This window comes from Drosophila subobscura, chromosome A (assembly GCF_008121235.1).
Source record: "Drosophila subobscura isolate 14011-0131.10 chromosome A, UCBerk_Dsub_1.0, whole genome shotgun sequence".
NCBI classification, from domain to species: Eukaryota; Metazoa; Arthropoda; class Insecta; order Diptera; family Drosophilidae; genus Drosophila; species Drosophila subobscura.
Genome location: NC_048530.1, coordinates 6,860,836 through 6,886,347, shown reverse-complemented (window position 1 = coordinate 6,886,347; position 25,512 = coordinate 6,860,836). Strand labels below are relative to the sequence as shown.

At 46.4% G+C, this 25,512-nt stretch overlaps 3 protein-coding genes and 1 long non-coding RNA gene across 4 annotated transcripts; 2 read left to right on the top strand and 2 right to left on the bottom strand.

Annotated features, from left to right (window-relative positions):
- Positions 1 to 683: 683 nt before the first annotated feature.
- LOC117903352 (nucleosome assembly protein 1-like 3) lies at positions 684 to 1,675 on the top strand. The gene is given in 2 exon segments (XM_034815303.1): positions 684 to 1,307; positions 1,309 to 1,675. Coding segments are annotated over 2 exon segments (975 nt in total). The 5' UTR covers position 684; the 3' UTR covers positions 1,661 to 1,675.
- On the bottom strand, positions 1,667 to 2,301 carry LOC117903350 (mediator of RNA polymerase II transcription subunit 22). The gene is made up of 3 exons (XM_034815301.1): positions 2,190 to 2,301; positions 2,022 to 2,123; positions 1,667 to 1,952 (listed from the first exon to the last, which is right to left on the bottom strand). The coding sequence occupies exons 1-3, from the start codon at positions 2,299 to 2,301 to the stop codon at positions 1,735 to 1,737; spliced, it is 432 nt and encodes a 143-aa protein (XP_034671192.1). The 3' UTR covers positions 1,667 to 1,734.
- A 590-nt stretch (positions 2,302 to 2,891) lies between these two features.
- LOC117903343 (leucine-zipper-like transcriptional regulator 1 homolog) lies at positions 2,892 to 6,720 on the top strand. Its single transcript, XM_034815291.1, has 6 exons — positions 2,892 to 3,427; positions 3,473 to 3,846; positions 3,910 to 5,328; positions 5,396 to 5,571; positions 5,630 to 5,808; positions 5,872 to 6,720. The coding sequence occupies exons 1-6, from the start codon at positions 3,023 to 3,025 to the stop codon at positions 6,274 to 6,276; spliced, it is 2,958 nt and encodes a 985-aa protein (XP_034671182.1). The 5' UTR covers positions 2,892 to 3,022; the 3' UTR covers positions 6,277 to 6,720.
- A 1,178-nt stretch (positions 6,721 to 7,898) lies between these two features.
- On the bottom strand, positions 7,899 to 8,149 carry LOC117903354. Its single transcript, XR_004649494.1, has 2 exons — positions 8,091 to 8,149; positions 7,899 to 8,023 (listed from the first exon to the last, which is right to left on the bottom strand). It is a non-coding gene; the product is annotated as an uncharacterized LOC117903354 (long non-coding RNA).
- Between the last annotated feature and the right edge of the window lie 17,363 nt (positions 8,150 to 25,512).

The window sequence follows — 25,512 nt, the reverse complement described above, 5'->3', positions numbered from 1 at the left end:
GCTTATCGTCGGCGACGCTATAAAATGCTTATTCCTTCAGTTGGTCACAAGTGTTTCACGTCCATGCCAGATAGGATCGAGTCAAGTGGCCAGCGGCCAGCAGACACGATAGTGGCGAGGGGCGTTTCCCGGTTACCAGAAAGACCCACCCAATTATGCTGATGCCTAGAGATTTCTCTGCTCCGATTCCGACCTGCCGCAATTGTGGTTTATGGCCTCTAGATACGAGAATAGCTTGGGGAAATTGTTGCCTGAACGACAACCAAAATATCGCAGATTGTACATAAAGATGTCTGAGCAGCCACTTGAAGTGCAGATATCGTGGACAAATTTCCTTGGAATTTTGCAATGCGTACACAAATATTTTCTGTAAATATTGATATCAATATAGAAACATTTTGAATTTGGATTTTTATCAGCTAAAAGTAGGAATGGACTTTGCATGGACTTCGCTTTCCAGAGATTGAAGATTGAAAATCATTTTGGCTTTGGTGGAAAATTGAGGCAAATATAAGCGAGAATAATTTGTACTTAAAGCTTACCCATCGCTGAGGTTATGTCTGGGAAATAGTCATCTAAAGCCACTAAAAATGGTCAGCCTGATGACAAAATATTCTCAATACTCAATGTCAGTCATAAATAAATTATAGCTCGAAATTTGTTGTATTCCAAATTCTAAGTAGCATGGAGACGGGCATTTGCAGCGACACGCTCGAGGATGGCAGCTCATCCGACACGATGCTGTGGCCGGGCAAGAGCAGCGAATCACTGGAAGAGTTTGTGGGTTTATTCGACGCGGTGCTGCGTCCGGCGGAGATGTCAGCGCGCAGCAGAAAGGCCTGCCTGCAGCACATGATGGACGAACTGCCGGAGCCAGTGCGCAATTGTATTATGGCCCTGAAGCACAATCAGATGCAGCAGTTGAAGATCTCGGAGCAGTTCTATCGGGAAGTGTACGAGCTGGAGAAGCGCTACTGTCTGCAGTGCGTCGAGCTGTTCGATTCGCGGCGCTTAATCGTTGAGGGGTCTGTGGAGCCGCCGCCGATGGAGCCCAGCTGGAGCGAGGAGGCTGACGAGCTGGTCCAGGAGCTCAAGGCCAGCAAGGAGTTCCAGCAGCTGGTCGTGTTCATGCCCCAGATGCCGTACAATGCGGTGGTTGTGCCCCGCTTCTGGCTGAGCATCTGCCGGAATGTTTCGTTGCTGTCGGACTTGGTGGAGAGCCACGATGAGCCGCTGCTCGAGTGCCTGGTGGACCTGCGCATAAGCTACGAGCCGGCTGCCTACACCATCCAGTTCCTGTTTCACCAAAAAGTACTTTCTGCAGCACCAGGCCGACCCGGAGCTGCGAGGGCTGCCACATCCATTGGCGCTCACGCTGCAGGCGAATGCACTGCCACGCGAATCCTTCTTTAATTTCTTCTCACCGTTACAGCCACTGGAGTTGTCGCTGGCCGACGAGAAGACCAAAATGCTGCTGGCCAATGACTTTGAGGTGGGCTTCCTGCTGCGCACCCAGATCGTGCCCAAGGCTGTGCTTTACTACACCGGCGACCTTGTGGACAGCACCAACGAAGCGCTCAACGACAGCGACTCCTCGGAGACATCCGAAGCAGAAGCTGAGACAGAAACCGACGCAGAGACAGAGTCAGAGGCTGTCTGAAGCAGCTTTAGCTTTGGTTAACTGTTGTATTAAATAAATAAATGATATTAAATGGCTTATGGTACAGCGGCGATCTACTTGAATATGCTCGTGTAGTACTCCTCCTCGAGATCGTACAGATCCATCGCCATTTCGTCGCGCAGCTTCATCAGCTTCCTGTCGCACTCGATTTGGGTGGCACGAAACAGCTGCGAGTTGTTCGTAATGGCCTCGTTGACCGAATGGAAGTCGTTCAGTATGAGATACTGCTTGAGATCGGCCACCAGCTTCATCAGCGACTCACCCGCACGCACTGCAGAAGGGGGCAGAGAGATAGCAAGGGATTAGGGGTGAAGATCGTTGCTTTATCTTCTCTGCCTACCCATATTGGAGGCTCGTATTTGCATTTCGAGGGCATCCTGCTCGCATTGTGTCGTACGCGATATTTGGCTGTGGCTCTCTCTGCGCGCCAGCTTGAGTGTTTCTGAAAGAGAGCGTAGCGAGACGTTAAATAAACACCCGTAAACACTCTTTCGAATGAATGTCTCACCCTCAAAGTTCTCCAGCATACTGCGCACATCCTCCTTGAGGCGTGCGTTGTATGACTTGAGTAGCGCCTCCTTCGACTGCGGCAGCGTGGTAATCCGGGAACCGCTGGCCATGGTGTTGGCAATAAATAAATATACTCTGATATAAACAAATAATAAAATGCGCAGGCGGCGCTTGTGTTTGTTTATCTTTTGGAGGCGGCGGCAGGCATCACTAGTTCACAAGGCATCGAATTCCTCTGGTTCCAGCGCGGCATTGAACTGATTTCGTTTCGAAACTACATATGTACATACATACGTATTTGCTTTGCGCGTATTATGAAATCTGAATCTAGAAAAGTTCATCAGTTTATCAATGAAAAAGTTCTCGATTTCAAATTGTTATACTCAAATTGGTTCACCAGTTCTAGTTCGTTCACTTCATTCATGATTTTTTTTTTTTTTTTTTTATATTTAATCGCTACTGCGAAATTGGTTGGTCACAGAGATGAGTCCGCATTGACCAGGTACTTCAGTTTTGTGTTGAATATTATAAAAAAGTTACTGAAAATTTTGAACTCAAAAAAGAGTTGTTTGCCGAAAGAACACTAGAAATAGAATGATTTTTGTTATATCGGTATATTTCCTCAAATAGTTGGTATATTGCGGTATATTTTCGAGCGTCAGTCAGTATATTCGGTAGATAAGTGTGCGGTTACACTGTAGTGGGACCCAGTGAATGAATGTGCGAAAGAGAGGGGCGTCCAAGACAGAAATTTTCGATATTGCAGACTGTGGAAAATAGAAAAACCTCAAAATAAGCGAGCGAAGTCGATTCTACGCCTGTAATGCTTTGATGCTAAAATCCATCAGCGGAGGCGTTGGCGTGGCCGGGGCAGGAGCAGGTGCGGCTGCCAGTGGCGGCGGTGGTGGTGGTGGCGCAGGAGGAGGAGGAGGAGTCGCAGGAGCAGGAGCTGCAGTGGGGAGCGGGACAGGTAGGAGTGGGAGTGCCACTGCGAGCGGAAGTGGAAGTGGAAGCGCGGGCGCTAGTGGAAGTGCCAATACGGTTGGAAGCGTCCGTGCCAGTTGTGGCATCGGCTCCAATTCGATATCCAGCGGCCTGAGCGCCGTTTGTGGCTTGGTCACCGGCAGTGGTAGTGGCAGTGGCAGCGGCAGTGGCAGTGCTAGCGGTAGTGGAGGCAGCACACCCGCCGGAGTCAACATCTACTGTCCGGCCTGTGTGGCCAGCAGCTCGCAGCAGCAACAACAACAACAGCAACAACAACAACAACAACAACAACAACAACATCAGCAGACACCGCCGCAGGCGGCACCCCACTCCGAGTCGTTCTTTTCGCGCTCAAAGTCGAGCAAGCGGCACAAGGCCAGGAAGAGCGCCTCCACCGCCGGTTGTCTGGACGCCCAGCACATTCGCAACAACCTGAGAATGTCCACCTCCAGCTCGCTGCGCAGCACGCGCGCCGTCCAGTCGAGCCACTGCAGCAGCAGCAGCCCGGCTTACGATGCGGCCAGCAATGCCAGCAACGGCAGCAGTGGCAGCGGCACAGCCGCCTCACCGGGCAGCTACAGCTGCAACGCGCTCAACGTGGACTTCACCTCGTACACGGCCACACACCAATGGACCCGGATGCTCGAGTGTGCCGAGTTTGTGGGCGCCAAGTGAGTAGTTGCATCAGAGATGTGTCCTCCAATCGATAGTCCCTTTCTCCTTCCCAAAAACAGGCGGAGCAAGCACACGGTGGTGGCCTACAAGGATGCCATGTTCGTGTTTGGCGGCGACAATGGCAAGAACATGCTGAACGACCTCATACGCTTTGGCGTGAAGGACAAGTCGTGGGGCAGGGCGTGCGCCACTGGCACGCCGCCAGCGCCGCGCTACCATCACTCGGCGGTGGTGGCCGGCGCCTCGATGTTCATATTTGGCGGCTACACGGGCGACATACACTCCAACTCGAATCTGACCAACAAGAACGATCTGTTCGAGTACAAGTTCAAGAGCGCCATGTGGGTGGAGTGGAAGTTCTCGGGCCGGCAGCCAGTGCCGCGCTCTGCCCACGGGGCGGCCGTCTACGACAACAAGATGTGGATCTATGCGGGCTACGACGGCAATGCCCGACTGAATGATATGTGGACGCTCAACCTGACCGACGACCACCATCAGTGGGAGGAGGTCGAGCAGCAAGGCGACAGGCCGCCCACCTGCTGTAACTTTCCCGTGGCCGTGGCCCGGGATGCCATGTATGTGTTCTCGGGGCAGAGCGGGCTGCAGATCACCAATTCGCTGTTTGAATTCCACTTTAAGACGCGCACCTGGCGTCGCATCTCGAATGAGCCGGTGCTGCGTGGCGCCACCTCGGCGCCGCCCTCTCGCCGCTACGGCCACACCATGGTGCACCACGATCGGTTCCTGTACGTGTTCGGCGGCTCCGCAGACTCGACGCTGCCCAACGATCTGCATTGCTACGACCTGGACCTGCAGATCTGGTCCGCTGTGCTGCCGGAACAGAACTCGGATGTGCCCTCGGGCCGGGTGTTTCACGCCTCGGCCGTCATCGGCGATGCCATGTACATCTTCGGCGGGACCGTGGACAATAGCGTGCGGCGCGGCGACACCTACCGCTTCCAGTTCTCCAGCTACCCAAAGTGCACGCTGCGCGACGACTTTGGCAAGTTCTTTCAGGAGAAGCAATTCTGCGACATTCAGTTCGTGGTGGGTGTGGAGGAGGTGCGCATTCTGGCGCACATTGCCTTTGTGGCGGCACGCTCCAAGTACTTGCGCAACAAGATATTGGCGGCGCGCGAGGCACGCCAGCAGCAGATGGAGAAGGTTTACGGCGTTGGCCAGGTGGATGCGCAGGCGCTGAACACGGGCGTTGGCGGTGACCGGGCACCCATGCTGGAGGTGCGCCTGGTGCACGCCTCGCCGGAGGCCTTTGACATTATTCTCAACTACATCTACACGGATCGCATCGACCTCAAGGATCCGTACAACAAGAACATAATCATTCTAATCACCGACATCTACCAGTTGGCTGGGCTCTTTACCATGCCGCGGCTGGCCCACGGCTGCATACAATATCTGGACTATAAGATCAACAAAATCAATGTCCTGGAGGCCCTCTACAATGCGGATAAGAGCAAGTGAGTGTGAAAACCGATCAGTTAAACGGAAAACCTTCTAAATCTTCCCATCTCTCTCTTCTGATAGCATCAAAATAATCAAGGATCACTGCATGCAGTTCATCATCAAGGAGGAGAACTTCACCGAGGTGGTCATGTCCAGTGAGTTCAGTGACCTGGACAAGCCCCTGCTCGTGGAGATCATACGCAAGCGTCTGCATCCCAGCAAGCTGGTAATGGACACCAGTTTCGAAGCGAGCACAGGTACGGATCAGAGGTGAAGATCTGCTTAAGTTATTATTTTGAATGCCAATATCGATAGGCACCACATTGGAGCTGGATCTGTGCACGTTCCTGAAGACGACCGGCAATGATTTCTGCGACATTAGCCTTATATTGGAGGACCATGTGATACCGGCGCACAAGTCTGTGTTGTCGTCACGCTGTACCTATTTCCAGGGCATGTTCCGTTCGTTCATGCCGCCGGATAACACCGTCAATGTGAGTACCGTCCCCGCACAAATTGGACCTGAACTGATCTCCCGATTGTCGCTCTTGTTGCAGATACAAATTGGTGAAATTTCACCCTCATTGGAGGCGTTCCATTCACTGCTCCGCTACATCTACTACGGAGAGACAAAGATGCCGCCACAGGATGCGCTGTATCTGTTCCAGGCACCGTGCTTCTATGGCCTGTCCAACAATCGTCTGCACGCCTTCTGCAAGTACTCGCTGGAGCATAATATTACGTACGAGAATGTGCTGCAGACGCTGGAAGCGTCGGATATAACGAAGATCTATGACATCAAGGAGTATGCGTTGAAATTGATTGTGAAAGATTTTGCCAAGGTGGCAAGACTGCCTAAGATATCGGGTTTGTCGCGCGAACTGTTGCTGGAGATCATACGCGCTGTGGCCGATTCGCAAGGCGAGTTTCTGACCAGCATTAATATCAATACAGATATCTGAAAACTAGTGCTGCTACAGCCGGCCCTGCAGTTGTTGCTCGCCTGGTTGCAAATCGGACGTAGCACGTAAAGCGGCAGTAGCGGTTGGCAGCGAAACCACGAAACTACGACAAAGTTAGCCCATGATCCTTGATCAACATTCAACGCATTCTGACAGCAGCAGCTGGCAATAAGAATGTCGGACAAAGCAAAAGAGAGAGGGAGTAGGAGCAAAGATTCATCCGACCATACTTATAAGATGAATACTTAACTTACCTTACCTTACCTATCTATTATGTACACTTACTTGTTAGGCCCCTTATCCATAGCGGAATTGTACTACTTTTAATGCCCTGCCCCGCTGCCCCTCCTGCCTACCTGCACCATCAACCAGAGTTAATCTCAAGCTATGCTTTTACACACCCCCTGCTACACCCCTATCGTTATATTGTAGCCCTCAAATTGTAACGGACACGGGAAGTGTCGTCTCGTCAGCACTCTCTGTCTACTAAAGGTTGGCCGGCTAGGCTCAGGGTTAATGGGGTGGGTGTTGTGCTGCGTAAACGAACTCCGTCACCTAACAAAATCGTAGACAGATTTACGGGAACTGGGATCGGAGTTACAAACCCGGACGGAACTTAAGGTCCATTACCTACTGTGAAGAGCAAGGTGTTTGTGCTCTTCCCTCTTGACCCACCCTCCATGTAGAATAACATAAGAAAATGCCATTATGTTTCTACCCAAAACCTGCCGCTGCTGCGCTATGTGCCTTAGGAACCCCTCCCAAAAATCAGATTAGAAATTCATGTTAAATCGTTATAATTTTACTTTGACTTGTATGACTTCATATTGTTTGTAACCCCCCTTATTTCTACCCTAACCCTTAAAACTATTTTTACTGCATGTGTATATAGGTGGGACTAATTTAAGACATAGGAATTCAAGATAATGATCAAATTGTGATTAGTATAATAAAATCAAAATATTTATGTAAGAAATAATTAATTAAATGAGTTAAATGACATAATTGTAGTGATTGTAGTTAATAATAATTCATTTTAAATATGGTTAAACGTGCATGTCTCACTGTGTTAGATGCTATTCTCCTGAACCGGAGTGTATGTGTATATATGTATGTATGTGTGTCTACTTACAGACTTTTAAACAGCTGCTGGTGTCGTTGGGCCCAATTTCACGTTCGCAATAAAAACTGTTAAAGAAATGTAGAAATATGCAAAAGAACAAGAAGCGTTATGAAGAGGTATTTTACCAATACCCTTCCATGGACACAATGAGACCGATGATGCACCTTTTAGAATCTACTATTAACTAGGCATACATTTCATTTTTTTCATCTTTTTTTTTTTTTTTTTTTTCTAAGTTAATGTCTAGGAATATTTAATATTATTAAACAATTTTCTTTTCTATTTTTTTCTTCTATCCATAATTTTTCATTAAATTTTCTTTTCTAGATTTTTGTGATTTATTTTTCTTCCCTTAAGTGGCTTTTAGAATGTCGGCATCGAACAATTTTAATTACCTGAGAGAAGGAGAGAATGTTGAGCGGCTTAATTGCTTAAGTGAGATATATGTACATACATATATAAACGGCTCGGTCCCGATCGCCAAGTCCATGCGTTTCTCTGCCTGCAGGCAAGGTCCGGTGGCACCAAAAAGAAGGACTGATGGTCGTGGTACTGGAGCGGACCACCCTCCGAGACCGAGGGTCAGGCCAGGTCAGCAATTTTCTGCCACACGTGGATCATAACCTATGTACGGTACATATGTACATGGAATTATGTAATAAGGTCACTTTTTCATTTATTCTTTGAGTACCTTATCCAGGGTTTGGTTTTTAAGTTTTTGTCTTTGCAGCCACAACACTTTTAAAATTGTTTTTATTGGGTTTATGTTCCCTTTTATAATGTATTTTGTAAGTTTAGTCGAACAAAATTGAGTTCGTGGTGGCAGCAGATTGCCAAATCTCAATTATTTTGTATGCCCTTGCAAAGGTAAATCTATGAATCTGTAAATCTGTAACCCCCTATGTCCGAGTATTAGATGAAAGATGTTCCGATGTCACAGCATTATAAGAACATATCCTCATGAGAGACAGCTCCCTACAGAGGCCTTAGATAGATTGAAGCTTTTTTATATCTGAATGTTTTTGCACTGCTACAAACAAAAAAGAAGCAAACATTTTTTATACGAATTGGTGAACTAAACAATGCAAACGAAACAATTGACGTGTCACATGGGTTGCAATGCTGCGCAGTGATCCAACAGAAAGTAGGCTTTAGATAACAAAATATGTAACTTATTTGATACCAAAGAAGAAACGAAAAGAAAAGAAATGCCCGATGTATTGCACTTGTTTGTTGCTTGTGACTACGAGGACCCATTCGATTGACCATTGACAAATAGCTGCCATAGGAATAGTGCAAGAGAAATGTATAAAAATAATGAGTTGATTGCATAACGAAAATCCACATAATTAAATTAAATTCGATCGAGTAGTTGTTAGCCGTAGATAAATCACGATTCACATTTTATATACAAAATAATAATTGAAAACACACAGTCACAGACACACAGCCACATCTACACATGTACAAATGGAGAATGAATGATCCTTTGCACCTTTGCAAGGGCATTATTACTGCTAATACATCCCCAGCCAAACCCTCCCCCTCAAATACCTATTGCTAAATCCCACTTATACTCTTACCCTAGTACAACTTACTCGTTTATAAGGATCTTAAGCTAATCGTATGCACTTACAGCAGTGTAATAGTGTTTGTATCTACGTATATCTGTACTCGTTGAAAGGACACAGCCTGTCCACCAGCCCACAACTGACCCAACACACCCAACGTTCGCCATGGAAGGAAGATAAAGAGACAGGTGACAGGAGACAATGTTCACGTTTTTTGACAAACAAAAAATGGAACAAAAAAGAATAAGCGGTCTTGTGTCAATTGCATAAGCCCTAACCCACGCCCCGCACTCTTGCCCACTTGAATTTGTTTATTTACAAGCCCCCCAACCGCGCCCCCCCGAGTTCCATTTATTAGGTTTACATTTTTTGCGTAATTCAACGAGACCAAAATTGTGATAAATCTCTTTGCGTTCTACGTTCGGATTGTCTGCGTTCAACTCTATTATTAAGCAATATATTTGTATAGAATTTGTATGATTTTCATTGTGGAACACACCCCAAAAACAATCCATGCCCTTCCATTATCCTCTGTATTTATGTATTAATTCATTCCTTAATTAATTTCTCTTCTCTCTTTTATTAATTCTTTGTTTAAGGTTGGTACGAACAAAGTTTAAGTATAGAAAAACAATATTACAGTATGAATATATACACAGGAAATATATACAGACAACACAAAAGAAACCAAAAAGTATCTTTGGCGGAAATAATGCTAAATGGGAAAATTCCATCATTTGTCTTGGGGCAGGGGGAAAACGAAACGAAACGAAATTTAAGACAAACAAAACTGGGCCTGTGCGTTTTGCAGACTTTTCCCAGATGCTGCGTACAGATAAATTCATTTTCAATGGAATTAAAACAAAACAAACGGCTGCAGCCAAAAGCTGTTGAGCAAAAGGAGATTGAGCTGGTTAGTGGGAAGAGACTCGAAACAGTAGGGCCTCAAGCTGATGATTTAGAGGTGGAGGGGAACGCACATTGTCAGGCTGAGGCTGGAGAGTGGTCCACTCACCTGAACTGGAGTACAACGAAGGAGCTGGAGCTGGAGCTGGTGCTGGAAGCTGAATGTCAGAACAAAAGCCATAGCTGGAGGGACAATGGACAGGGCCTGGGTTAAGACAAATCGAATTGTGTGTGCAAATTACACAATCAAATATGCTCGAGGGAGGTGGATGGAAATGCCACTCACAGATGCAGACAAAGAGCTGCTCCCCTGCCAGCGACAATTGAATTGGGTTTGCCCTCGAAACAGTGTCAATTATTTTGGGAACTAATGTCAAGGTAAGGCACTGCTGCTGCCTGCCTTGGCTATCCTTCTTCAAGCCGAAAGAAATGTCAATTATCCAAGCTGTCGATAAGGAAACTGAAACCCTTTTTGGCTTAGCCTTCAAAGAAAAACGAAAAAATTCCAGCCCGAAGGCAGGCAAGGATAAGGATTGCGGATTGGGGGTTGGGGGTTGGGGTATGCTTGCTGTCAATTTATAAGTTCATAATTTAAGCCAACAAAAACCCGAAACAACAACAACAGCAGCAACGAGAACGGACACCGATCCGAGTCAATCAGCTATATAATGCATGGGCTTTTCCACACCCCCGAATATATCCATGGAGTGGAGTGGGTAGTCGATTGGCTCGTTTCATGCCTTTTAATATCCGTTTCATCTGGATTTATGCGCATCAAGTTCCCGCTGAGCGACGGCACATAAATTTCCTGCCAATTGAAGCGGCTCCAAACAAGCAAAAGGAAAACACCAACCGACCCCACCGTCATCCCATATTCTACAACCAATCCAAATAAAAGGGTTAACAGAAAGGAAAGGCAAAGGGCTAAGCCCCCCCACAAAAATTGACTTTTGGCATTTTTCAAAGTTTTCTCTCTCTCTCTCTCTCTCTCTCTCTCTCTCTCTCTCTCTCTCTCTCTCTCTCTCTCTCTGTGGGCCACTTATTGATGCTGACCGTTCGATTAATTTATAGCGATACGAGTTGGTATTTCTCATAAAGTGTCATTACAGTGGCTGATGCCTGATTAAAGTCATCAATTTTGAATGTGTGAGAAAGGGGACGAGGCAGTCAGGGCAGTCAGGCAGGCCCCTGCACGACCTGCAGCGAAGTTTAATTAAAAAACTGCACCCCATTCGGGACCGGGACCTGCACCTGTGTGCCGTTGCCGCTGCCATCGTCGACGCCCGGCAATTGAGGTTTAATTGGTGCCCAGACAGACAAAGCTGCAAATGGAATGAAATGAAATCAAATAAAGCATGAAAATAAGAGCAGGAGAATACGTATGAATGAAATGGCATGGCGAGGATGGGGATGGGGATGGTGATGGGGCCTTGGAATTGCAGAAATGTGTTTGTAAGCCTGTGATAAGATTGGTTTAACGCCAGACCACTTAAGGAATTCGTACAGCACGGGCAGACAAGCTTACTGGGAACGATATGTGCTTAGTTATTGAAATATTTATATGTATTTATACTCAATAAAGACTTGGAATGGCTGAAAAAATCAGTCGCAGGCCCCCTGTTGCGTTAGGAAGGAACTTTGTCAGTGATTTCACCTCCAGCGCGTCATGCAGCAGCGCCACTCGATCGTACTTTGAGTGCACTGCACTGCTTGCTCAATCCACTGCTTGCTCAATCCACTGCGTTTGGGTTGCTCTTCCAACAATTGCCTACTTGATATCTTGAAAATGGTGAGGTAGGCAGTAGTACAGTCAGTGCCAAAGCATTTAAAAGCTCATTTGCAAGCGAATGGTACCAGCATCCACCCAGCCACGCCTTCTACACTCACCATTAAACGCCCACAAAGGGGCATGCTGGCGCCTGTGCCGCCTGTGACATTCGCTGAAGGACACACAAAACGATGGAGCAGCTTTTCAGCTTTTCAGCTTCTCAACTGCCTGCCCTACTTCCCCCTCTGCCACCCCTCCACCTCTCTCTCTTGCTGGTTTTATCTGCTTTATGGGACAGTGACAGTTTTCATTTAATTCTCAGCTGTGCAGGTGTAGCCCATGTGTGTGTGTGTGTGTGTGTGGAAAGGTTAAAGTTCAATGCAAATGCCACGTCAGTTGTGATTAGGCCAGCTTTGGCCTCGGCTTAGCCCTCAGCCTACGTCTCTAGTCCTTTGCATGTCTGTGTGCATTCAGTTTCAACTTTGATTTGCTCCTGTGATGTCAACGCTTTACTTTTATATGTCACCCCCCACACCAGCAACACCAGCAACACCAGCAACACCCAAAAACACACACAAATCCCCATGCACTGAGGGAAATAGTAGAGTCAAGTCCCAGGCCTGTGGGAGTCTCGTGAATGCATTCCGAGGAAATAGCATCTTCAAATCCGAATTAATAGAAAGTATTTGTTTGGTTTTTTGTTTTGAATTTTCGCTCAGTGTAGCACCATCTAGTGTGTAGATGTGAAATGACTTGGCTCACGTGTAACACGAAACCGAAACCCGTCTGCACTTGGCATCGTGTGCTTTATGGACCAGATGATTGCGTGCTCAGCGTAGGCTCAAATCCGATTCGGCATGGCAGACACGACTCCTGCCACTGGCTGGATAGATGGATACATGAGCTGAGGAGGGATGGCTGGCTGGTACGAGTCACGAGCAGGAGCACCCTGTGAATCAATATGGATGGAAGCCACCTGATGAGGCAATCACCTTGTGCCAGTGCCAGTGCCAGTGCCAATGCCTGTGCCTCTGTGCCTGGCATTGCCACAATCAAAGGATATGCCATCCAATGTGTGTCACAGGAGCCACCGCAGTAGTGCTTGCAGTGCGTCGCAATCATCTCCCGAACCCATTTCAGGATGGTAAAACAAACTTTTCAATCACCGCCAACCGTCGTCATTGCCAAGGTATTAAATGAGGAATGTAGCAGAGTAAACATACAGCAAATGCACAGCACAAGGAATTCCCAGTGCTACACGTCAATTGAGTGGAGAGGGGAGGTAAAGCCCCACACCGCCCCATGCAATGGCAGTCAATCAGCGAGCGAGAAAAAAGAGAAAGAAAATATAGTAAAGCTGCGAAGGCAAAAGGGAAATGAAATCGGAGAGCTACAACACGGTAGAGTTTTTGGTAGCCAAAAGGACGCTGGAATGCTCTGCAAAGGAATCGAACGAGTCGAATCCCTCTCGAGAGGTATGCCCCAGAGCCAAAGGAAGAGCATCAGATCAGTCGAAGCGTGGAGCGTTGTGCTGGGTGATGGTTGCTGGGTGCACAAGATGCAGACATGTTGGCAAAAGCTTTTGTGGGGCAGCCCAGTCGGCGCCAAAAGGGGAATGCAACGAAGGAGTAGACCAGAACCAGACCGAAACCGAGTTCGCAGTTGGAGTCAGGTGGGGAGCGGGGGTATGGTGGGGAAATGGCAGCCAGGGAGCAGTTGAAAAGTGTGTGACAAATACAAATCACTTTAGATTTATTTGATGAAATTGTTTGATGATGTAGAAAAGGATTAACGCCAATGATATTTGTGTAACGGCGAAACGGAGCAACGGCGCAACGGAGCAACAACCTGCAGTCCTGCCAACGGTCCAACCTGCTGGCAGCTGTAAAAATTGATTCACCATGGAGATGCGCGATGGCATTGGCAACGACGAAGATGGAGCATGACAGAGCGCGCTCAATGATGGATGGGGCTGCAGCCAACTGCAGTCGAGAGAGACTGACTTTATGAAAAGGTCGCACCAAAGTGAGCTCAAGGTGGGCTAAAATAAAGTTGGCAACATGATTGGGTTGGCTTGATAGAGGTTGGGGGACGCTTAAGGACGCTCAGATACAGATGCGAGTAATTGAATTGTGATAAAAACGAGTGGCTGGCTTTTACATTTTACAGGTATTTGGTGCTAAAATATAAGTGTGGAAAATAAGTCAGAGGTTTCTGTAATTGATTACTAAATTCTCTCTTAAATTCTTACAGCAAACTAAAGGATTTCTCTAAATCATTTCGATGAGTTTCAGTCTTAGTTTTCTCAAAAGATGGGCACTAAAAGTACTTCAGTTTGTGGACCAAAGCCTGTGCATGTTTCTTGAACACTGTGGCATAAGTTCGACTTTGAAATAGTGGAGAAATGCGAGCACTATCTATGGGTATCTGGCATCCCCTCTGCTTTATTCTACTACTTGTACCCACTCAAACAAAAGCCTTTGTGCTTTCTATCCCTATGTGTAATATCCTACAATTGGTACAAAAATTCACATAACTCTCAATAACAAAACTGACTGACTCTCCCATAGGAATAGGAATAAAGTCTCTCCGTTTTTTTGGGAAACAGGAATCAAATCATATTTTTGGGTCACACACACGCTCCCACATACCAGCATCAACCACTTCAAGCAGGAGAAGGAGGCTTTGCCTTATGCAACGACTTTTAAATGATGTGAGAAATCGCTGAAAAAAACGCTGACTGGATGGGTGGCCCGCACCTCGGCCAGGATGCCCGTGTGCCCCGCTTTCTTTCTCTCTCTCTCTCTTTCGCTGTCTCACTGTTCCCTTTCTTGATATAATCGTCGACGCATAAATCTCAAGACCTGCCCGGCGGCTGCAATTTACGGCACGGCCGTAAATTTTTATAAATGTCCTTGTAAATAAACTCGCAAATATGCTGATTTAGCATATTTCTGATATACAAATATACAGGATATATCCATGCATGTGTGTCTCTGTGTGTGTGTGTGTGTGCTTGTGTGGGGGGCGTGGCCCATGTCTGTGGTTTATGCCATGTGCCATGTGTGTGGCAGTTTTATTGCGAGAGTTTTTTCCGTTGTTGTTTTATTTCTGCGCCCGCTGGTTGGCTCAATGGGGTATATTGGGCACGGGCTTAAGCCAAACAAAGCCTATCGTTTAAGTAATGGATCGTGGACAGCAGCTCAAAGACAGCAACAGCGCTGTTAACATCCCAACGTCTGTTAACGCTGCCAGCTCTACATACATGTGTTAACAGCGGCGGCTCTCTGTGTTAACAGAATGCGACAGCTTCTTGCGCGCTCTGTTAATAGATACTGTGAGATGTAACAGCGCACTGTTACCGCTCATACGACTGTTAGGAGTCTCTGAAAGCGCCGAGAGATCGCTTAATGGGTTTTCTGCATGTTAACTATGGCTTTTAAAAGTTCTTTTTTATCGCATAAACATGATCGATTTCTTTTCCAAAAACAGTTAATATACCAGTTGGTACAACATTTGATGTAACACTCCATCTCTCCATTTGTAACCCTTTGCAGGGTCTGCAGCTCGTCTAGACGTAATTTCGCGACTCGCGCGCTTTTTGTTTCTTGCTTGTTTTATGTTTCATGTTTTATTTTATTCTCCTTTGATTTTGTTGTTTGCCCTCAGGGGGGGAGTGGTGAAAAAAAATACATTGAGGAGTAGCAGAAACCAAACACAAAACAGACACACGTAAAAAGGAAAAAAAAAACCAAACACACAAAAAAAAGATGATAAACATTTCGTGATAAATAAAAAATGAACATTTGATGTTGCATTAACTTTTGTGTTTGTTGGCATTGCTCTCAGGCGCATAAACAAAAGCATATGTGTAATAAAATTTATGCATATAAACGATGCCAGCAAAACAACAACAAAGCAACACCAACAAAAAAAAGTAAAAACCCAACAAAAACCCACAGCGACAGAGACAATGAAAAGCGAGTTAAATATTTGATAAAGCAGCCGTGAAGTCCCCACCGACCCCTGACCACAGCCCTCCCTCCTACAACATTTATTTGTTGTTTTATATTTCTGTCAAAATTTGTTATACGAGCTGAAGCTCATGGCCACCGAGGCTGGTGGGGAGTAGGAGATGGAGGGGCTTGGTTTCATTTGAGGGTTCCCCAGGGCTACGACGGGATGTAACTTTTTAAGCCCCCAATCATTGTGGAACTCTTCAAACTATCATAATGAAGTACGCAATGAAATAAAATTAAAGCTGTTAAAGATTTATAGTTTCTGGTTGGAATGAAGGCGAAATTTAAGACCACAATTGATGCAGGACTTGGGTTATTATCTCTCCAGTAATTCATCATAAGCGACTCGCCCCCAAGGTGGAATCTACCAATTAAATGTGAATAGACTAGAGATACGGACGAAGATAATTGCCCATGGAATGGCAGAAATTGCTGCATTGCTGAAGCAGTTTTTGAAAGGGGTCAGGGGACAAAGAGAAGCCAGAGATTATGGTCGTATGATTGGAGGAGGACTCTACCTGTCCGATGAATGGTTGAGGAGAATCTTTTGGTTCGAGTTTATATGTGGCAGTCCCCTTTGAAGGATTGTGCAGCAGATTCTAAAGGAATCAAACGAGCTGAAAGCTGAGACGTTGAATGAACACTTCAAACATCAATGAAACCGGAAAAGAAAATAAAATGAAATGATGAAAGGAAAAACTAGCCAAAACTGAGGAAAAGTTGATAAGTTGATAATGCAGTGCCAAATAATACTCGCAATTTAATGGTTCATTGGAATTACTCAAAGAAGACTCGAAAATTAAAGGATGCCACAGCCGCCCATCGATGAAGGATTAACGGTTAAAAGCCACTTAAAGTGCAGCCACCATCCAGCGAGAGAGAGGAGGAGGGAGAGGGAGAGGCAGAGAGAGTTGATGGAAAAGTGTGGACTGACGTTTCTCCCCCTTCACCCATTCACGATGCGTGTGCCTGCACCTGACATTTTCAATTTGCCGGCAATCAAGCGGCAAAATATGGATTACAATGTTAACGCTTTTGGACTCGCCCTCGCACCACGGCCAAATGAAGTTGTTTGCCAGCCATGTTGGCCCAGGCCCTGGCCCTGGCTTTGGTGCTGCTGCTGCTGTCGCTGGTTCTGGCTCTGGCTCTGGTTCTTGACTTGCTCATTTGTCAGAAGCTCGACCGGGCAGGGGTTTATTAATGGTGCCTGGCTGTTTGGCGTAGCAGCATCCTCATTGCCACAGACTCCACTATCCCCCTGCTAGCTGAACAAAAGCCGAAAAATGGCGGCAGCAACAGAAGCAGAGCTGCAGCTAAAAGCCAATAGCCAACAAATAGTTTGGTGGCTTTTTTTGTTGGCCTGCCTCCTGATGCTGCTGCTGCTGCATTGCATATTCATGCGGCGCTAAAAACTATGCAACAAACACAGACAGAGAGACACACATGTGCTCGGGCAATATGTGCAACAAACAAAACTTGAAAAATACAAATAAAAATAAAAATAAACCAAGCCAAACAGCAACAGAAATGCTGCAAAGAAAGAGAGTGGAGCGGGGGGCAGAGGGAACCACACAGAGGGAGAGAGTAGTGCCTGGTGGAGCCTTCACGTACCCTGGACACATGCTCAAGCACACGATTGTGTTGCCCAAGCTACCTTCGTTTCATGGGTATCAAAAATAGAATTTTCTGCAGTGTTAACTGGGCGTATGCGTAATTTGTGTGTGTTTGTTTGGGCCTGGGAAGGAGTTTGGGCTTAACTTTTTCGTTGCCACAACATGTGGCAAAGTTGCAGGCAGTTGCACACACACACACACACACATAGGGAACCATTGTTGCTATTTGCATCTCTTTTGCTCTCGTTGCCACTTTACGATTTTGTGCATAAAAATTTCGACGTGGCCGATTTGCAGTTGTTACAGCACCCCGCACCACCCCTGCCTCCACCCACCCCCCTTCGGTGAAACTGCATTTTCATGCTCTCGCTGTTGTTGTTGTTGTTGTTGCTGCTGCTGCTGCTGTCATTCCGCTGGTTATTGCAGCTTAAAGTGCAAGACGTGCCAGGAGTTTTCCTTCTGCTTTTCAACACAAATTCCCATTAGCGTTGCCGCACAGAGCGAAGGAGAGAAAGAGAGAGAGAGAGTGAGTGCAACATGCCACTCAAGCGTCTATCCGCAGCCACCCACTGTGGCACTGTGTGGCGCAACTCTTTTTCCAAATGCTTTGTGGGATAAAGTTGGGCGGCGAACATATGGCCGATTTCGACTTTGACTATTCATATTTTCACAGACTTGCCACCGCCGGCGGGGGGTGGGTGTGTGTTTGCATAACAAAACTAACATTTAACAATAACATTGCCAACATTACGATGTCGACGCCCGAAACTAGAAGGATAAACATTTCGCGAGACAGAGCGAGGAAGCAGAGCATTCCGAATCCAAGATGGGGCACAGTCTGTCTGCTGCTGCAGCTGCATGCTTCATGCTGGATGTGCAGACTCGACACAGGATGAGGCATAGCGAAAAACTCCATGCAGCTTGCTCCCGGAAGCTTTTCTTGGCGGCTCTTCCTTGTGTGGATACTTCTTTATATTGGACTTGGTCCTTGCCAAAGACTTTTGCAACTAGTAGCTGCCGCCCATGGCTATCCTTACTCCTGGCGCTTCTACTTCAACTTCCATGGCAAAGACTTGCTGAGGTCCTTAAGGTCTTTGATCATTTTGAATCCATGTTCGATCGGGCGACGCTCCACTTTAAGAGCGTGGCTTGAGTAGTTCTCTGGCATATTTTAGTCGTAATGTTGTTTGATTCTTAGATTTGGCTATCTTTGGCCCCGGCTTTCTTTTCTTCATTTGTCAAAGCTGCTTTGCACTCTGACTCTTTCCTTTATACTCCTTCTGTGTGTTTGTTCGCTTTGATTATCATATTTCCTTCCGCTCTTCTGCATTCTGTTGGCAAACACACAAATACTGCATGGGATGTCCTTTGCTTGGCGCCTCCTCGTCTGCTCCGGCATTTTCGTTATTTTCCGTTATTTATTTTTTGCATTTTCATTTTGTTGTTTGTGAATTTTTGAGTTGGGTGGGAGCTGGTGGTTGCCTCTGAATGAAGTTTAGCGCAGCATTTGGGTGTTGCATTTTGATGTCTGCCTTGGCCCTCAGCTTACCCGCTCTTGTGGCAGCTTTGAACCTGCGGGGCGTATACGAAATATGACTTTGATTGGCTTTGAATAGTGTAAAGTAGGAGCAGGAGCAGGAGCTTAGGGGAGCAGAGCAAAAAGCTCCTGGAGCAGGATCAATCTTTGTGGCCGTTGGCGCCTTGCCGGGCTTCCGTCTCTGTGGATTGATTGCCTCTAAATGTAGGTGTTAAAGGGTGGACTTGTAGGGGTAAAGTAGCAGGGAGGGCGCAGGTAAAACCCCAACTGATTGGACAATAATCGAGGGTTACTCGAGGAGTTTCTTTGGCCAGGGAGCAATGGGAAATAGACAGTGGAAGAAAGAGACAGGCGAGAGGGTTACCCAACGGAAGGGCTTGCACGGGAAGGTTCCCCTTGTGGCGTGGCCACTGCCATTCGTTACTCTAACTGCACTTCCTCCTGTGTCCCCTTTGTCCTTTCTTGGCTGGAATCCACAAATATTTGTCAGAGCTGCGACTCCCCGCCGAATCGCTGGACTGCACAGGAGGAGATGAACGTTCTAGGGTGCATGGGGCATGCCACCGGGCTCTCAGCACAGCAAAGTGCTGCTGATGGGTGCGATGCGGGGAGCCTGGCGGACAGCACAGTCATAAAATGTCCCGTCAACTGTCCAATTTTCGTATGTTTTTACTCGCTTTAACCATCTCCCGCTGTCTGCCTCTCTCTCTCTCTCTCTCTCTCTCTGTATTTTGGCCAGGGTCACCAGCTGCAATAATAAAACGGTTGAAACCACCCGCACTCCCGCCCCCCTCGCCAACTGTCCTGTGTCCATTGTTGTTGTCGCTTGTAATTTATGGAGCAACAAACAACATTGTTGACATTATTGACAAGCGACTGCTTGATGGGAGCATAAGGGGCTCTGGAGAGGTTCTGTTGGGGGGCAGGGGCAGCTCTGTAGGGTAGCAGACGAGAGCTCTGGGCAGGGGTACGTGGCAGCGGGCTGCATGGCACTTGTGGCATAACAGGAAATGAAACAATTTTGCTTTGCCTCGGCCTTGTTCCGGTTTACGTGTCTGTTAGCGAATTTCATTCAAGATTTCGAATGCAGAACTTTTGGAACCCTTTAAGCCAAACCTTTTTATCGATTGATCAAATATTGTTTTCTGTTAGTTTTATGCCAGTGTTTTCATCACTTTTGCAGCTATTTTCATCACCAAAGAAACTTGCAAATGGTTACATGAAATAAGCTGTTATTTTAGCTCATTTCTGTATCAAATATTTTCAAGCTAATCCTTCGAAAATACTGCCCAAATTTCTTTTACACTTTTCTTAATTTTTGTTCTATTCCTGCCTTAAGTTCTCCTGCTGAAATGAAGGCTAAATTGCAAATCGGAACCGTCTGTCGTTCATCTTTGTGCCTCTTGTTGTTGTTGTTGTCGTCGTCGTTTCTCCATTTGTTTTTACGATGGCCGCTGGACCGCCTTCCACGTCCTATGGCCATAATTTGCCAGATGCTCAGTTTTAAGTGTGGGAAGGAAGCGCCCTTCACTTCGCTCTTCGCTCTGCCCCTTGGGAGCCTCCCTTTTTGACCATTTCTTGGTCCCTTTCTACGAATTGGCTCATAAAATATGTTTTGGACAGTTTCAATGTTAAATTCAACAACTAGTCTCATCATTTTGATTGTCAGATAGATGAGCATAATATTTATTTTCACTGGACTAGAGACCAATGTAGGGGCATCCAGGTGGAAGTTGTACATTTACGAAAGAGGTAAAGATTAATCAATTAAAGAATGGAAATAACTACTCCAAAAAGTATTGCTAAAAGCTGTCAATAAATTTGCTAGACATTGGATGGAATGGAATTAATGGCCATGCATTTCAGGCACCACAAAAACACGCCGAAAATTAATCTACAGCCAAGTCTGGAGACTTTTGCTGCTTGGAAAATTCTTGAGCCATATGCGACACGAAATTTTGCAGAATTTCCAATGCAAAAAGTTTCGATTGGATTGGTTTCTGCGTTCAAGGGGGGGCAGATGTGGGAGTGAGTTTTGGGCATAAAATGTTTATGGTTCGTGGCTTCTAATTAGGAACGCACCAGACATGGCTAGGCAGGAGTGGGGGGCACAGGACTAGGACCAGTGGGGTAGGATAACCTGCGTTGCTTTGGCCCACGGACCTCTGGCATCGTAAATAAGTCGCTACGGAATGGCCTCGCGACATATTGAATTAAATATTCAATCATAAGAAGCGAAAGCAAAGGAGCAGCAGCCGGGGAGAAAGTCAGGAGTCATGGCAAAAAGTTTTCTAGGAAACAGCGGGAAGGACCTGCCCCAGCCCAATTGGGGCACAGAGTTCTCGAGTGACATTTTATGGCAGCGACGTCAGCTGAACTTGATAGACAATTTCGAGTGCGTCATAAACATTTACCGTTCGACGTGAGCCGCCATCTTGAGAGTCCTTGAAGCAGACCCCGCTGCCACAGCCACTGCTCCCTGCTCCCTGCCTCTCCCTGAGCCAGGAGCTCTCCTAACATAAATTAACTGCTACATGCATCGATATAAGAGCGCTGGGCCACCACAGAGAGAGGGGAGAGGGGGGAAAGAGTGTCCTGCAGCTGGAAGACAATGTTCACAGCTGATGAAGGGCCACAATCAGTGTGCATGGAAGGATGAGGCGGGAGAGGGTACATAGAGACAGAGTTGGGATCGAGAGTCAGAAAGGAGGCAGAGGAGGAATTTGTGTGCCAAGAGAAGAATGAAGAGATGAAGAGATTGTGCGGCATTGAGAGATAAATTTCTATAGACTGATGAAGCGATATTTTATTCCATTATTGTTAAGTTAAGTTTTTCATTGTAAAAATAACTAAAGTTTTGCGGTCCTCGAGGAATAGTTATTTCTTCAATGTGAAAAATCCAAGCAGTTACCATCAAAGTTTGACGTAAATTTTTATCCAAATATAATAAGCAAATTGTTAAGCAAAATTACCGCGAACTTGTTGAAAATTGCATCAATTGTAGCTTTAATCTCGACTTTTTCACTCACTTATTCGTGCATAATCCAATTGGAATTTACATTTTAAATGAAATCCCTTTGATTCTAACTAAATAATAACTAATTTAGCTGCAGCAAGCAGCAAGCAGCAAGGAGTCGCCTCCACTCCCTCTCCCATTAATATTTGCTGGCAAGTGCCAGCTGAATGCCTGCTGAGGTCCTAAATTTAATCCGTGATAAATGTACAACCTCACATCCTTTGAGGTGCTCCACAAGAGGGGAGAACTGAAGCGGCTTAAGCTGTGTAGCGGGTGGGGCGTGTCCCTTCCCCCCTCCCCCCCCCCCTGCATATGCATATGCATGCAATGTAATTTAATATTTTATGGCATACAATTAGGCGCAGCACAGAGGCAGCGTGCGGGACTGTGCTCAGATGCAAATGCCCCCAAGCCCAACATGCTACGTCTACGTGAGACGACTCCACACTCCAGACTTAGACACGGAGCTTAGCTCTGCCTCCTGCCGCCTGCCGCCTGCCTGCTGCAGTTGTTATTAGTTATGTCAGTGGCAATTAGCCGAAATAATTTGTAATCTTATTAGCCGCACACACACACAGAGAGAGACAGACACTCAGTGCCTGCCTGCTTGAGAGAGGGACATGGTCTAAACGGCTGTCAAACCGTCACTAGAACAGGGCTCTGACGTCTCTCTCTCTCTCTCTCTCTCTCTGTCTCTCTGTCTCTTGCTTTCTGGCAGCCATCTTGGACAGCAGCTTCCCCTCCTGCTTGTGCGTGTGTGTGTTCTATAATTACATGCATTGAAGATTGAGGTTTAATTTCAAGACTTTTGTCTTCATGCCCCAAAGGCTTGACTGCTGCCCTACGCCAAAACTATTTATTTGTGGGAGCTTAACATTGTTATGACATGCAAAATTAATTTCAAATCAATCAACAAACATTATGTGGCTAAGTAAATATTTGTGCTACTTAGCCGCAACATGAATAACCATTCAGAGAGACACACACAGCGGCAGAGAGGGAGACTGGGTGTGGGACAGAACACTCAAAGAGATTCGAACAAACAAGTGAACGCATGAATGCATTCAGGCGAATGTTGGAGCAATCCTATGCACTTAAGGAGCGCACAAACAAGCACACGAAAACACATTCCTAAATGCCGCAGAGCATCTGTTTGATATTACCACAAAAACAATCATTTACTGCGGCTTGGGATTTACTTATTTTTGATTTACAAATATTTACTTGTACATAAATTTAGATAATGAATTTTAGCTTCAATTCGCTGAACCTTCTGTGTATTTGTTTACACATTTATTTGGACTATTCTCTGCAACCTTAAAATGCTTCACAAATGCTTAATTTTCTACTTTCTCATCATTGGCAGACTCTCTTCAGAGTTCATTGCTTCAATTGGGATGCACTGAAAAATATTTCAGATATGTTTCGATTGCTCATGATACACTTAAGGCACATGCCAGCTGCTTCTATCATATCACGAGTGCTGAGATCTCCCATTTAAGAAAGGAGTCTAGAGGCCTTTAAGGTAAATATTATTATCCAATTAATATTTTAGCAAATAACTCCAAAGAAAACAAGACTTTGCTGGTCCCAGTGGAGTCACAGATAGAAAATTACGTACGAAATTACGACAGAGGTAGAGAGTGATCTGTTATGAAGAATCGTGAACCTAAAAAGCAGCTGACAGTTGGTACAATAAATAAATGTTAAGCGACACAACACTGCAACATGGATTAAAATTGAATCCTACACAACATAAAATTTTCAATGTCGACAAATTGGTTATCCTCGAGAGCTGATGATGCTTTGCAGACACTTTACTTATGAGAGTTTTTATTCTTTCACTGATTGCCCCCCTAAAATACATGAAATGAACACCCAGCCCATGGCTGCTCTAAATGTTTCTAAATACCACTTAAACATTTAGAGCGCAAAACAATTCACAGTTTGGGGTCATTATTTGCTGGGCTAGCAGAACCGCAGAAACGGTCCAAAAAAATTAGGCGTAACCTCGCCAGCCCCCACCGCGCCGTCCATGCTCCGCCACAGCCATTAGCCAGCCACAATTGGATGGCAGACAGTGCAGTGCAGAGAGCCAAAAAGCGATTTGCAATCGAGCTAAATGCATTTCGAATGCCACAAAGTGACCGCAGAATGCCAAATGCAGGCACATCCTCTGCATACTGCATCCAGCATCCTGGATCCTGCATCCTGCATCCGACATTCGTATGGCAGAAAAGCTCTCCATGATTGAGCCAAAGCCCTGGGCATGCACATGGACATGGACATGGGCATGGAAATGGACGTTGCCAAACGAAATTATGCTAATTCCTGGCTGAGCTTCATTTTGTGTGAGTGGCTCTGGGACGCTGAACCTTCACTTGGAGTCTGGGAATCAGTCATGCCTGGGATCATAAATCCCAGCGGATGAAGTCCCAGGCTCAGGCTCCAGTCTCCAGTCTCCAGTCTCCGTCGCAGCCTCAGGGTCTCCACATCTACCCTTACTCCGTTGCACGCGACTCTGCAACAGAAAAAGACAAAACGAAACGCTTTCATTATGGGGTACAGTCACGCCTCGATAGCTTTATCGATAGGAGCACCCAGCTCCGGGTGCGCTTCGATTGTCACCAGATTCTGTCACTGAGGCTGAAGCTGAGTCCAGTTGGTAGCCCCCAGGAGCTGCTTAAATTGCCAAATTTATGGGCGCACCACGGGTGCCCTGGACCTGGCACTGGTCCTGCTTCTGCTCCTGCTTCTGGCCCTTGCAGCATTTTGTTGCAATTGCAATTTCTGCACACTTACAACGGTAATTCGTGTTAACTTTTCGTGTAATGTGCAAATTTATGGCCCTTACACGGGCAGAGACGCGCTGGCAAAAGGCAGGGACGGACGGCGCCCCAGCGAGGAGAAGTAAAGAAAGTTTTTTCCTGTGAGGGGTGACAACTCTGGCAGCAACACAGAGAGAGAGAGAGAAACTGAGTTTAAATTACAGAAATTATTGGTCTTCAGGCACCTCTTGAAGCAGCTCTTTGGTTGCCAGCATTTTTCCTTCCCTTCCAGCAATTCTTTTTACTTTTAATTGCAGTACAGATGCTGCCTGGGTGACAACTCTGGCAGAGTACAGTTGCGTATTAGTTGTGGGATATAGGGGAGGGTAGAAGAAGTATGAAGTGCAGCTTCGATTCCAGCTTTATGTGCGTTTAATTTCAGTTGAATGGCAAATTGGCAGTCCCGAGTGAGCGTGGGGCATCATTTCAGCAAGTGTGCTGCTGGTCCTGCCTGCCCGAAACTTCTGCCTGTCCACTGCAGTTCTGCCAGCAACTTGGAGTCTGCTGGCCATAATTTACCCTTGACTGCCATCCACCATCTACCGTGTACCAATTGGCGGAAGCTGAACCTGCCCTGCCCCATCCGACCCCTATATGGGGTGGCGTGTGTGTGTGGAGGGGACAGATTTATGGCCCGTAGAGACGGCTCAGAAGGTTAATAAAGCCTAATAACTCCGCTCGTGTGCTCGATTGTTAAGTGCAAGCGACGACGACTTTAATTCCATGGGATTACCGCGTGGAACTGCACTCCAATCGGTAGCCAAAAATCAAGGGTCATAAACCAGGTGCCTGCCCGGGTCGTAAAATTCAAAGGGACCTGCCGGTAACATCTATCAAAAATTTATTTTTACAACA